Genomic DNA, 15,052 nt, shown 5'->3' on the forward strand with positions numbered 1-15,052 from the left:
GGATGCATATTGGGCCAAATTTCATTGTGGATAAACTGGCCTTAACAGGAACATCTCACATTTTCAGTGTGTTGGTTTACTTACGAATGGATTTCAGTCTAACTTGCTACAAGATAGGTCATCACGCATAGATGCTTGTGAAGTTTGATCATTCCTCTAGCTGTCTAGCTGTGAGTGACGTCAGTGTATTTTTCATGCTTACCATATCATCACAATTCCTATATGGTTAGAGGGGTTCTAATCAAACTTAGTATAATGCTAAGCTATCATGAATAAATATTTATAAAATGAGGTCATCTGTCCATCAGTGCCATGATTAACTTGAAAGGATTTTAGTCCAGGCTGGTAAAACGGTAGGCAATCGTGCACAGATGTGGATGAAGAGAGGTTGTTTATATAGTTCATCTTTTTTCCTACATGCATTTTTCATGCTTACATCATCACAACTACATGATTGAAGTGATTTCGTAAATTATTCAAGGGATTTTTTTCTGAGAACTTTTGAGAATATTCAATTTATTAAACCATCTTAAATTCAGATGCCAATCCAGTAGCTCCACTCATCTTTGCCTTTTTTAAATTTAGTTTTAAGTAAAATCAACTTTAACCCCTGCCTCATTTTTTCAATATACTAAGTTTATAACCAATATTTTTTCAATAAATGAAGTTTAATAGCCAATATACAGTCGGCGCAAAAAAAAAACGAACGCCCACTACATTTGTAAACAGATCATAGCAATGATATAAAAAAAGGAAAATAAAAGGGAAAATTTTAGTTCACTTATATTTTTTTCAATACTTAGACATTTCTCCATTATTTTTGAGTACAGCTTTTAACCTTCTTGGCATTGAATGTGCTAAATCTTTGAAATATTGTGCATCCATGTCTTCAAACCAAAATTTACGGATGTCATCCTTTCAATTTGGGGGAGGGACGGTTTTTCCCCTCCCCCCCCCACCCCCCCTCCCCCCCCCCCCCCCCCCCCCCCCCCTCCCCCCCCCCCCCCCCCCCTCCCCCCCACCCCCCCTTCCTTCCCTCAACTCAATGAGCTCTGCTAGTGCCTTCAGTTTCCGTTTCATGTATGCCCAGCAATTTTCAATTGGGTTTAAATCTGGTGAATTGCCTGGCCAGTCCAATTTCTGAATATTAAATTCCTTAAGAAGGTTTGTGACCTTGTGAAATCGGTGGCAAGGTGCTCCATCTTGCATAAATACACGCATGCCCAAAAGTTCCTTGTAAGGGACTAATTCATTTTCTAAGACATTTTCATAAATCTCTCCATTCATTGTCGTGCTCTCTGGGAGAAAATATAATCCCCCACTACCCTCATATCCGCTGAAACATCCCCATACCATCACATAAGCTGGATGTTTCACAGTCTTGACTGTGTATTTTGATGCATAGCGGTTAGATCCTTGGGGCCTCCTTACTTTTTTGCCAGCGCTACGAATAATGTGGAAGTTAGATTCATCGCTAAAAACTACCCTTTCCCAATCCTTTTCAGTCCACTTCAAATATTTTCTGCAAAAAGCCATCCTTTTTTTTTCATAGGCTTAGTGAGGAGTGGCTTCTTTGCTGCAACACGACATGGGAGACCAAGGTCTTTCTGCAATCGATGTTGCACAGTCCGTTCAGATACGTTCCTAAGCAGATCAGGGTTTTGAGACTTCAAAATTTTGGCTGGCATTGACGGATGTTCCATAACAATCCTTTTTAAAATGTTATCCGTTCTTTTTGTAGTTTTTCGTGGCCTCCCTGAGCCTTTCTTCCGCTTCAGTGATGAATCAAGGTCTCCTGTCTTGGAGCGGTTGCACCACAATGAGACGGTGCTTTTAGAGATTCCCAGCTCTCTTGCAATAGCTGACATTGACTTGCCAGTTTTCCATAGGGTCACAATTTCTGCTTTCTTAACCAAGGATAAGGAAGTTTTAGCCATAATTCATTAGCTAGCGCGCAAGAGCGCCAAATGTAGCGGTGACGAAAGCGTGAATGGGGCAGGAGCGCATACAATAACATTCGACCTTTGGGACAGCTTGAGTATCACTGAAGTGCATTAGTAACTCATGGTACCGAACAGCGAGACAATAGAGGCTGCCAGACGAACGATAAATTGGGGAAAATATATACTTCTCGGGCGGAAATCGCAAGAAAAGTCCGAACGCTTATTACAGTAATATATAGGGAGTCGTTCGCTTTTTTTTTGCGCCGACTGTATAATGAAGATAACTGTACTGTAGCAGAAGCAGAGATGCACGTTGTGACTGTGTGCAATTCAGACGTGCACCGTACTCGACTCAACCCTTTTACTTGTACGTACAGTAACTGTAGTAAATTCCACATTGAGAATATCATAAACTACCACAATGCTTTGTCAGTGGTGACATAAAGTAATAATTTCAAGATTGCTTGATTTTTGTGGTTTTATGTACTACGTACTTAGTTTGTAGCTTATCACCTACTTTCATTGCTTGCAGCAAAACTCTGATAATGATATTCAATAGAAAGTACAAAAGGAATTGGTAGATGCAAATTTTTGGACTATATGTATAAGCTACTTTAATGATGTATTTATGACAGCAAAAGATATATTTTAGCACAGCTTTGAAGGTTATATAAATTCAATGGAGCATTAGTTCTATATATATACATACCATTAGGTGTAATTTTTTTCACTGTAGAAACAGTGAACTTTTCCTGGAAAGAGTAGGAAAATGTTGTTAATTAATAAAAGAGTAATCCAGTTTAAAAAAAATCTTTTTCATATACAGTGTATTTGGGATGTTATGAGAGCTAATGAATTGTACTTGAAGATATGAATAGCTTATTTTAATTGTGCAGTACTATTCTCAAGTCTTGAAATTTACCCATTACAGTCTGATAATTTGATGTGCCCCAGTTAATATTTCTTGCAGACTTTTTCTTTATCTCCTTGTTTGATAGCTAGCTGACCATTACTGTGGTTTATTTGGAAATGAAACTTTTTTTGTGTTTCCACTTAAAGTAACAGCATGTACTGTATTAATTTACCCTACTTTTGTTAAGATTTTCATTTTTAAAATTAACCTGAATTTTAGTTTATTGTTGTTTTTTATGAAAATTGTCACCAACTTTTCATTTTGATTTTTTTTGTTGTCTTCTAGATTGATGCATCAGAGTCCCCTGAAAATACCCAGGTAGAGTTTGTTATGTGTGTAACATTTTTATGTTTAACTTTTTTTAAGTAGGTAAGTTGAGGTTTTGTGATTAATTTGTGATATCCAATTACATCAAACATTCTTAAAAAATAAAGCAGTAGTATTATTCTGAGTTTTTTTTATTACTCTGTCTAAAATAACCAAAAAGATTTTTTAAATGTTATTGTATTATATACCTTTCAAAAACCATAGGCACCATAATATTACTGCAGTACTTTCTAAATGTGCAAAATATTATCCAACTCAATATACATATATACTATGTATATATTCATTGCACTAACGTAATTCTGTATAACATTGTCTAGAGTTTTATCCTTTTAATACCAAGTGTGATGTTGGTTGCAGGAGCTAGAGAGACTCACCAAAGTAGCTGCAGCAGCTTTCCGCAGTGGAACAGACTCTGTTGAACTGCTTAAAGAACAAGTGGCAGCCCAGCGTAAAGAACTGGAAGAAGTAAAGTTAAATCACAGGTAAGGGAAACTTGTAAGAGCAATAATATGAACTATTCCACAAGTACAATTTTGAAGATAACATCCATGACAACCATGAGGTACTTTAAAATACTTCTATTTGCGCATCTTCTTTGCAAATGTATGTGTAGTGTATACATATATATATTTATATATTATATATATATATATTAATATATATATATTATATATCTATATCTATATATATATATATAGATATATATCTATATAATTATATGTATAATATATTTTTTTTTTTATTTTATTTCTCTGTGGACTTGCTTCCACCCTTATCAAGCAGTGAATGACAGAAGGAGTAACATTAGTGAAATATAGTACATGTAGTAGGAGATGCCCTTAGGTGATGCCTGGGGACGCATCACCTAAGGGCATATCTCCTACTATAAATTTTAGTAATGTTACTCCTTTTGTCATTCATTGCTTGTTAAGGGTGGAAGCAAGTCCATGTATAAGATGCACCCTTGTATAAGTCCCCACTTTTTTACAAGGATATTTTGTGGAAAAAAAAATTTTTTTAGTATGTTTCATCATACATTTATTGAAAGATATTTTTAAGTGATTTTGCTCGGAAAATGTATGATTCTGTGCCATTCTGTGCATGAAATACAATAATGTGAGAGTAAACTGAAATAAGAGTATGGACTTTGAAGTTTACCATAAATAAACAACAGGCGGCGCTATGCTTTTGTTTACAACCACCCATTGCAAATGGCTGAAATGCTTTTTCAATACATTATTGGAGATGAGATGTCAGAGAGCAAATTTAGAGGTTAATAAGAAAACTCACATAGCAACTATTCCTACTTTAATAACCTTCAATATTCAGTGTTAGAATAACTTTAATATTACAGTGGTCCGAAGACCCTCAAACAGAACCTAATCCTAATTTAATTGAAATTTTTTACAATTTACCAATTATCGTCAATACTTAACCTAACTCATTTTCTACTCACATCTACAGTTTATCAAAACCATCTTCCTATACTTAACTTTGCCTAACTTGATACTGCCAATAATCAAAATATTATCAACAAATCAGCAAAGTTAGCATATAATTTGGGAATCATCACAGAGTTAGTTTAGCTATGACATCCAAGCTGAGGGTAGAAATTACTTAAGAAACTCTCAATGCAATTTTTTCTGCACAAAAGCACTTCACTCATTCAAACAAAAATCAAATCCCATTTCTGCTATAGTCAGCTTATATATATTTACCACCTCCTCTGATCCCCATCCCATTTGGGACAGACAATGTCTTAAGTAAGTGCTGTGTAAAACTTGGAATGGAAGTGAAAATGAATTTGGTCTCATCAGCTGTTCGACAGACTTTTATTTCCACTGCAGTTCCTGTCTCCCCATTGTTGCTTCTGATAGGGGAAGGATCCTAACCAGATGAAACATACCACAGATCAGGCAAAGGGGAGCCACTCACTCAACCCTAACATTCTTAAGCAAACCACACGTAAAAAAATATAAAAAAACAAACATAATTTTACATCAGACATTCACAGCAAAAACCCACAAAAACAAAAAAAAACCACAATGGAAAAACAAAAATTCAATCACACAAACCCACTTTCCAAATGCCACCACACTTGTATCCATCTCTCAGGCTACTAGAATTCCCTAATTTATGACAAGAGTGAAAAATGGCTGAAACAAATTATTTCATATGAGAAAGATTGGAAAGTAAATCAGTACAAGAGATGAACAGTGATCCTTTGCAAAACAAATACCTGGAGAATGAAGGTATAAAACTAAAGACAAAAACTTTCAGGGTTCAGAATGCACACTTAATGATGAACAACCTTCTTTTGCCTGACAGACAAATAGTTGCTGTTCCTGGGGACATTTGGGACAAGAATGAGATTACTGGGGTTGTTATGATAAACACTGCCTTTCCTATACAGAGTACATATACATGAACATAAGCATAGTCATGGTTGCTGTATCCCAGTCTTGTGCCCGATTCTAAGCTTGACATTGAGTGATCTACAGAAAGTCATGGTAGTCCATTTACTTGAAATAATGAGATGCATCTTAGTCTTCATAATGTTTTTCATCTATTCACCAGTTACAATTGAACTGCAGTTAACTTTTGGATCAATGAGAGAAGATCAATATTGAAATGCATTTAGAGAGAGAGACTAGATCCAGAATAATTTATAAGCACTATGCCACATTTCTTTTATTGCCTTAGAGATACTAATTAGTTACCTGTTCTGTAGGAGCCACCACATGCTTAAAATATGAAATGTAAGAAACATCAGTGAACTAATAACTTTCAATCCATACAGCAAAGAAATAGGAGAGCTCAAAGCCTTACTTGAGCTCAAACGAAGATCAAGAGGTGGAGGTGGTGGAGGCAGTGGGATGAGACTGGGGGTGTCATTGGAGGAAGCCGCAGAATTCGAGTACCTGAAGAACATTCTTTATCAATATATGCTGGGAAAAGAGACACAGGTAGGTGAAGTAAATTTTTATCTATTTGCAGTAAGCAATTTGAAAGTTGGTCCTCACCACCTTGAAAATTTTAGAAAATATTAAATTTTATTAATTATAGCAGAATGTATTTTTTCTGCTTTTATGCAGTACAGGTTTACAATCCCTTATGTGAAATTCAAAAGTCAAAAAGATTTCAAGGGGTGTGCTGACACCATAAGGCCCCATTATAAAGTAAGTGCTTTATTCTACCTTTTGATTGAAGGACTAGACTGAAATTTTAACCACTATATACAGTTAATACCAAAAAAATGCAGGGGACAAACAAAGATATTCGACCTCTAAGTTCATAGTTATTATATAAGTTGTACAAGTTTCATTGAATTTTGTTGGTTCAGTCATCTTGGAGATTGAAACATTTATTTTTGAAAAAATTAAGTTTTGAGAAAACAGCCAGAGAAAACAATTCCATATGTTGCTAATTTTGTAATAACTCTGAAACATGATAGTTAGAAAGCTGATTTTTGTCATATAAGAAATGTGCCCTGAAATTTGCAATATAATCAGATGAATAGATCTGTGCTTTCTCTTGATCTATATACTATTACATAAAATTTGAATTTATGCGGAGCCCCAGCACCATTAGGCCCCATTATAAAGTAAATGACTTTCTACCTGATAAAAGGTTGTTTCCTTCAAGGTTTTAAAACTTATTCTACAGATAATACTGAATATACAAACACAAGTCATGCTTCAGTATTCTTGGAGATCGAAGCAGGAAACAGCAGAAAAATACTTATGGACTCAAAAACAAGAAACAATCAGGAATATCTGCTTTCCTGAAGCCAGTTATTCCTATACCGTTATAAGCCAATTTCTCTATGACACTAACATTAAGAAAATTGGATATTTTATTGGGAAACACTTATTTTTGAGTGGTTTGTTTTTTCACACTCATTTTCCATGCTTTTTTTTGACAATTTTTCCTTCATAGTGCCACAAAATTGATGAACAAAGTTGTCCATGAACCTAACTAAACATTCATTTTTAGCAATATCATTTCTAGATACATGTTCATTTATTTATATTTAAAACTGTTGAAAACAGTCCATAACTCACATGTACCTATCCTGAATTATTCATACAGACAGTTTTACGTCTTTTTCACAATTTGTGGTTGTGTCATACAAGCGATGAGCAAAATTATCTATAAACCAATCTAAAAAATTGGTTTAGCATTATCACTTCAGGATGTGTTTAGACATAAAACAGTTGAAAACTGTTAATAACTAAAATTCGATAGTTCCTTGAAATTCGGAGGTTGGCTTGCCCCTTAAAGCAAATTTTTTTTTGTGAAGTGTAGGGCATCTAATGCATTGCTGTTCATGGTTCCACTTAGTGTGAAAATTCATGGGTTCATCTTATAAACTTTCATATCATGCAACGTTCCACAACAGAATTTGTAACCAAATTTTAGGGTGTCACACTGTAAACAAGATACTGTACAAAAGGGGTGGGTGTGTGTATTAACTGTTAAACTGTTGGCCAAGGCTAGGTTATTAGCTTGTACCAACATTATCAATTTGCAAAAGTCAAATAACACATGCAATCTATCTAGCTATAGTTTATCTATTATTGTATTTAATATGAACATTGTAAACATGCATCATATGCATTCAGGTAATGTTTAAATTTTAAAAATTATCAGCCGATTCCATTTTTTTTATCAACATAATAATTACCCCTTGGTGCCAAATGAAACCTAAGAGACCTTTTTTTTTATTTATTTATTTTTTTTTTTTTTTGGGGGGGGGCAGTTGTGTGTGAATTACCATAGCTGGATTAAAAAGTAGCTTATCTTTATTTAAGAATTCAACAAGCTTTAAATTTACTAAGTAAAGGAGTGATTTCATCAGTTCTGGACATTGTTTTTGCTTATTCAAAATGTGTTGCAGCCTGATTTTTTTGTTTTTATCAGTCGCTACCTCCAACAAAGTTAGAGGTTAACTTTTTTAATACTTTGTTCTCCATTTTGTGAAGGATGAATAAAAATTCACTTTATTTATCACTGTGGAGATGTAGCTTGTTTTTAATAAGCAAATGTTTGCTTATGGTCAAATTCTTTAACTTAGGTGTATTTTGCATTATCAGTGGAATCAACTGAAACTAAGACAGGCATCTTATGCCTAGCGTGGTATAATTATCTACCAAAAATGACTTTTGCCCCAGAGCTCACTGGGAGAACAAGCCTCAGTGTTGAAATCTTTAAAAAAAATCTGAAAACCAAAACAGCTGGCTTCAAGGGTTTCACTAAAGGATTGTGAACTTGTATAAATATTATTTTACTTGACTTTTGTTGATATTACTCCTTGCATTAATAATTGATTATTACAAAATATTTTATTAAAAATAAGGATTGCTGTGGATGGAAAATGTAGTCTATTTGATGGTAAGTTTTTTTTTTTTTTTTTACTTACTTACAGACACTAAGTAAAGTGTTGTGCGCTGTGGTAAAGTTTGACAGTCATCAGCAACAAGAAATTTTGGAGCATGAAGAGCAACGGCAGAGTTTGGTAAGTAGTAGTCTAAAGATCCATGGTATGAAGACTATTTTAGCTGGACAAGTAGGAAGGGAAGCTAGTTTATGTAGGACAACTGAAGTCAACAGTAAAGGGAATCCCCTATCATTTCAGTATTGTACATCTGAGCCTGACAATTTTAAACAGTAATAACAGATTTGCCAAAAAGGTTAACTTGTATAATTCTCAAATTGAAATTGTTCCTACACGTTATACAAACTATCGGTCCTTTACATAAGTTAGTAATTCCTTATGTAAAGGACCTCAGGTTTGTATAGTTCGGAAAAATACAATTTACTTTCAAAAATTGTGATGTTGGAGCTCAGAACTTCAAGAGTGCTAATTTTGCAACTTTTTATTTAGACTTAGTAACTGAAGGAACTTAGATTTGTGCAGTAAAACAAGAATGTTTATGTATGATCGTACGTAAAAAATTTAGCTTGCAGTAAAACCAGTTGTATGATCATATGTAGCTTCATGTCTCTTTAAGACAAAATTATCTAAAAACTATTGTTAATGTATTTAAGTCGTGTTTGTTGAACTATCAACAAAGAAATTAATTTAATTTTAGTAAACATGTTTAGAAAGACATTGTGATATAAGCTCTGCGGGAATTTAACCTAAGGTATTGATTATTCATCATCAGCAACAAGGAGCAATGAATGGTTCAGTCCACTCAGAACTTATAAAACAACAGAAATCAGATGGTTCCAAGATCCTTTAAGTCACCAGGCAAGATATTGTGTGGTGTGAGAGTTCTTAAGTTTTTTAGAGGAAACTAACAAGTTTTGGTAACCCACTAACTAGTACTATTTATATTACTATAACATAATTAGATCTTTATGCAATACCATCAAGTAACTGAATTAATAGGATTATTCTTTAAATTTCCCAAATATATTTTGTTGATATCAAGCATTGTTAGAGATCGCTTAAAGAATTACCAGTACGTACCTTACTTCAAAGCATAATCAATGTCTTGTGCATCTCATCTGCACTGTTAACCTTCGTTTGAATTTTAAAATTTACATAAAAACACAGTTATGTTCAGAGTAACATTTCACATGAAATATGTAATTGGTATACACATAGTTTATGTTCTTATAAATTTTTTGTAGATATACATGCATGCTCTTAGTTTGTTGTACAGTGCTTTATTTTTCAATTTCTTGTAAAATTGATATTTTATGGTATATTTCAAGTTTTGTTTTCATGGAACAATCTGTTTACTTGATAGGTGACACATGAACAAAATCATATGTATACTAGTATGATTGAACTTGTTTCTCTCTAAACCAAAATATTAGTCATTGATTTTACATAGTACTTCATCCTTTTTCTTTCTTGAAATAATACCTAACAAGCATGTTTTAATTGTAATTGCATTTTACACTAGTTTTATTAGTTTAATGGAAACATGTATAGACTAGTAATCCAGTTTTAACCATATTTATGTTGATTTCTCTTATAAAAATAATTCACTTATTGATGACATTATTTGATTAATGGCAGAATTGTTGCAAGTTGATATCAGAGATTTTCTCCTTCTTATCAAATGTATCTTGGTATTATCTTTAGTGGAATCAAGTTTCTTTTGCCCTCACTAGTTTTTTAAACCTGTATCCTGCACACCTACCATCCATCTCTTGTTTTCTCTCATTTCAATTTTTAATCTTGCATGTTGCATAAGAGATACTGTTCATTTTTAAGAACAAATGTGGAATGTGATTCTACTAAGAACAGATTACTAGACTTGGACCATTTGCCTAAACGTATTACTGGTTGCAGTCATGGAACTTGGCGTATACAGGTTATTATTTGATAATTCGTATATGGACGTACTTCACTTTATTTATTATTTTAATATTAGTTTTAAATACTAGTGCAAATCAACTTTTACTATACCAAAGCAAACCAAGATATTTTGACTTGAAGCATTATTGTAACAAAAATTTATTTTACAGTGGTCCCCCTGTATTCGCGGGGGATGCGTACCAGACCCCCCCCCCCCCCCCCTTCCGTAAATAGTTAGAACCCGCGAATGTTTGGAACCCCTATAAAAACGCTAAAAACAGCATTTTTTGTTAGTTAAAACTCAAGAAAAACCCACTAAAAATTTTCATACCTTGTTTTTTTAATAGTTTTATCACAAAAAAGTGCATTTTATGATGAAATTGATAAAAAAAACCCAGGAATTTGTGGATATTTCTCATAGGAAAATACCGCGAAAGCGCGAATTTTCCGCGAATAATGCTGGGAAACGTTCCCGAGAAAAATCCGTGAATCCGGAGAATGCGAATACGGGGGGTCCACTGTATTGCCAGAGGATGAAATTATAGATCGGCTTGTTTACTGTATAACACAACATTAACAAACTGGGAAGTTATACTGGGTGTACTTCCACTGCCAATTGATGCTCTTTTAAGAACTTCTTGTCAACTGGAAAAGTTTGTGTTGTATGTAAAAGATACTAGAATTTAAACTAATTGTAATTTAATTTTATAACATCATTTCAGCCAAACATATGCTTTAATTAGAATTTTTTTTTTGTATAACCCTTAAGCAATCTCTCATACACTAACTGTTGAAGGACTGTTTCTTCTTCCAACATGTTGCCTCCAAGGGTGCATGCATGATAGGTATAGAAAGGTAGCTTGGAGAAAGGGACTTAACCTGGGCAAAGAAACTTTTAAGTCATGTAAGAACTTAACTGTTCATATACTTTCTGTTATCTAATAACTTAATTGCTTTTCATGTACTGTACCATGATATAAGTAACCTACCTCTTGAGGACATGGGAACAGCTGTAAAGACGATGGGCATAACTAAGTATGCTGGATAGTTTCCAATCAGTGGTGAATTACATATTTGGTGTTGGGTGTTGGTGACTTATTTGTGTGGTGTGTGCGCTGTAATTGAAGTTGTCAACAGTTGCAGCTTTCTCAGTCTTGTCTTGGGAGGATGAAGTATGTTAGTGGTTAGCTTTTAGTGGGGAAGAAAGCGCTGGAACCCCAGTTGTTGTAAAAGGGTATGAAAAGTAAAGTGTGCTGCAGTAAATTTTAACTGCCAATTACTGTTCTATTCTGTGCCTTTTGGCATTTTACAAACCTGTAGCTTACATTTGGTAACATCATCATACCTGTTAAATTTACATGAGATTTTATAACATTTAAGAGGAAATCTCTTAACTGAGGTATGGTATTCTCTGTTGTTATCCATTGATAATTTTGACAATTATAATTTTAACAGGTATCTTGGCTCTGTCAGGTGTAAGTTAAGGCTATTGTTTTAATGATTTAATCCATGTAAAGTGCAGCAGGTAGGAAACCTGTTCTTCATCTCGCCTAAGCTATTGGTCATATGGTCATTACTTGCCTTTTTTCTTGATTTTTGCTTTGATTAGTTGTGCAGTTGACATTTGCATTAAATAATCATCATGGACTGTAACAAAAGCTGTACCTTATGTGTGTGTGATGTGCTTGCACTGTGTTATAATTTAAGCAGTTTTCATCACAGAATTTTCTTGCAAAAGTTTTATTAAGTTTTCGGATAGGTCAAAATTTTGACATTCTGTACTGAAATGTTTGAATACTTTCCTATATTTTTAAACGCAATTCTTCAATTTTGCATCTGTTTTTAATTTATATTAGTAATTGCATCCCATACTCTATATACTACTGCCATGTCTAATAATTTATTTTTTAACATGATTTCTTAGTGACAGGGACAGTATCTTAGCAACATTAATACGGTGTATAGGAATTCTAGTCAGAGTAATTTGTTGTTGGAAGAATCATAAAACCTCTGCCAAAGTGGCAGACATTCGTGAAGGATTACTAGGCCTTTTCTATTTATTAAAATTACGGTTTACAACATTAAGATTCCTTGGGTCTTTTTAGGGTTATTAGTGGTATTATAATTTAGGCTTTATTTTTGTGCTTTTATATATAAAAGTCATTCATATATACGTATATAAAGGTCATTTATATATTTCTATGTAAGATGGATTTGCAAAGTGAGAAACCATCACCCTTTTGTCCAATCTCTTAATATTATTTTTCTTTTTAAGAAAGCAGCATAAAATGAAAGAATGGAAAATCTTGCTAATGTAGTGGATGAAATTCTCCACAGGGGGGTGGGGTGACCAATTATACACCTTTTATTCTTCCGACTCAGTATTTGTTCCTACAAGGGGGAGGGGATCCAACTATCACCCTTCATATATAATATTTATATATATTGGACCATCCTTCATCATGAGCTGGGGACTTAATTTCATAGATTCTATGCTGAACAGAACTTGACAGTATTTTGTTTTCCCATACCATTCCCTGGGGGATAATTATGGCAGTTATATTCCATTACCCTTGGAACTATCTGGATTCTATACTTTCTGCTGCTTAAGCTATTTTTCCTTGTTAAGTGATCACGTTCTCTGTTGACCCTGGATACTCCTTGTGGTCAATAGTTGAGCAGCACACAGTGCTGTTGCCTTTTGTGAACAGAGTTTTCCGTTTACTCAAAGTGCTAGTTTAACAGGCCATGGACTCCTCATTCACTCTTACTGTGACTTTCACCAGTCAGACTGCAGCGTGGCTTGCGCTTGGCCATAAGCAAGTCTATGTCTGAAGGCCTTAAATTTCCCCTCTTTGAGGAGTTATCAACAGTTGTACAGGGCTCATATTTTCCCTGTCAAAAGCATTGTTCTCTCAAATGGGAGGTACCCTATCCTTTGCAACCTAGGCCAAGCATGTTCATTACTAGTTCTAGGGCAAAGCGCTCTCTCTCTCTCTCTCTCTCTCTCTCTCTCTCTCTCTCTCTCTCTCTCTCTCTCCTCTCTCTCTCTCTCTCTCTCTCCTTCCTTTGAGACTTTGATTGGTGGTTGTGCTTTGAATACTCCTATGGCTCATTTCAAGCTGTATGGTGATTCACGGCAGACATGGGGTCTTACTTTGGAGTAGTTCTGGCTCCTGTTCTTTACCTTAGGCTACCATAGGAAGAGGTGCCCAGAACACCCTTCCTTCTCTGGCTTTGTAAGGTACCTGATGAGTTTACCACCTCTCAGAGGAAGATGTCACCCACCGTATTTGTTAAGGATACATAATCAGGGCATAAAACCAACTGATCCCTTTTGTATGAACAATGCAGTGCTTCTGGGCATTGAGGGAAGTGTCTAGGTTGTAGGCATCCCTTACCTCATTCAACCAGAGGGACATTAACACCAGCCCTGGGATATTTTCTAGTCACCTACAGTATTTATTCTTTACATTGTGTAACACCCAACCCTGCCACGATACATTAGTATCTCACCTCAGGGATGAAAACAGAGGCTGAACTGTAAGCTGTGACAGGCTAGATATGGGTATCTTCCCTTCAAGCACACAATGTTTATATAATTTACAAGATATATTCCCTCCCACTCTCCCTTTTAACAAGGGAGGGGAGGGCATAGGCATTTGTTAAACCAGTATTGGGGTTTGACTAGTAGCAGATGCCATCCATCCTGAACTCCTTTACAAAGGATTTCATTGCTCTTGGATGTTTCTCCCCTACTTGATTACACTTCTGTATTTGAAAGGAGTCATGACATCCCCTGATATCATACACAACCAGAGCATGACCTTTCTGGATGGCATTTAACAGGACCTTCCACTTGATGGATGGGTCTCTCGTTGTAAGCAACAGTGGTTTGTATTCATGTAGAAACAAGTGGCACTGGTTTGTATTCCCATTGAAGCATAAATTTTTTCCAATGTTAACCAACCAGAGCCTGTTACACATTTAAACCCATCTTAAACATCCCTCCCTGCAGCTGAAAGAAAAGTGGCAAGGATTGTGGTAGGTTAGTGTGGGGAATCCCCCAAGGTAACCTTCCTTATAATCAGTTTCTTATCAGATTCAACAAGTGATCCAGTTTTTGCTGGAGGATACTTGTATTATAAAAGGCTATGGTTTGTATACCTAGGAAATATACAAAATGTACTTTAAAAATGAGTTAACAGTATGTGCAATTTACCTTATGTAGAAGTTTTCCTTTTCTTCCTTCCATTGGGTAGAAATGCATCAGTTCCAGACAAAGGTTGTTACTGAGCTTGGTGCATGAGAGAAGTGTGTTTGTTACTCCATCTCAGGGAATCTTCCATCCTCTTTGATAGTAGGGTCATGTTTTCCAAGCATGTAATGTGTACTGTTTTGAACTAGAGCACAAAGTTTTTAAATAGAAGGCAGTGGTTTATACTTAGAAATTAGGTATTTTAGAAAAAATTAACACCAAATAGTTTAAAAAGTCAAGCTAGGTTGCTACAGAAATCCTAACTATTGCATTGCTTATCTAAATGTAAA

At 34.8% G+C, this 15,052-nt stretch overlaps 1 protein-coding gene and 1 long non-coding RNA gene across 17 annotated transcripts in view; one reads left to right on the forward strand and one right to left on the reverse strand.

Moving 5' to 3' along the window:
* The window catches only part of LOC135212752 (early endosome antigen 1-like), a 278,033-nt gene that overhangs the window by 260,513 nt on the left and 2,468 nt on the right, over positions 1–15,052 (forward strand). For 10 of the 15 annotated variants that reach the window (XM_064246495.1, XM_064246485.1, XM_064246489.1 and 7 more), the window contains 5 exons: positions 3,142–3,174; positions 3,544–3,668; positions 5,987–6,152; positions 8,615–8,704; positions 9,357–9,442. In XM_064246495.1, the coding sequence (XP_064102565.1) occupies positions 3,142–3,174; positions 3,544–3,668; positions 5,987–6,152; positions 8,615–8,704; positions 9,357–9,434 (492 nt within the window). In that variant the 3' untranslated portion in view covers positions 9,435–9,442. Of the gene's footprint in view, positions 1–3,141; positions 3,175–3,543; positions 3,669–5,986; positions 6,153–8,614; positions 8,705–9,356; positions 9,460–11,485; positions 11,566–15,052 lie in introns of all 15 variants that reach the window. The other 5 variants (XR_010313979.1, XR_010313978.1, XM_064246486.1 and 2 more) reach the window with 5 other exon arrangements.
* Positions 14,734–15,052, reverse strand: part of LOC135212756 (uncharacterized) — an 819,431-nt gene continuing 819,112 nt past the window's right edge. For both annotated transcript variants that reach the window (XR_010313982.1, XR_010313981.1), the window contains one exon: positions 14,734–14,907. This is a non-coding gene — a long non-coding RNA (uncharacterized LOC135212756). The remainder of the gene's footprint in view (positions 14,908–15,052) is intronic.

This window comes from Macrobrachium nipponense, chromosome 41 (genome assembly GCF_015104395.2).
Source record: "Macrobrachium nipponense isolate FS-2020 chromosome 41, ASM1510439v2, whole genome shotgun sequence".
Taxonomy (NCBI): Eukaryota; Metazoa; Arthropoda; class Malacostraca; order Decapoda; family Palaemonidae; genus Macrobrachium; species Macrobrachium nipponense.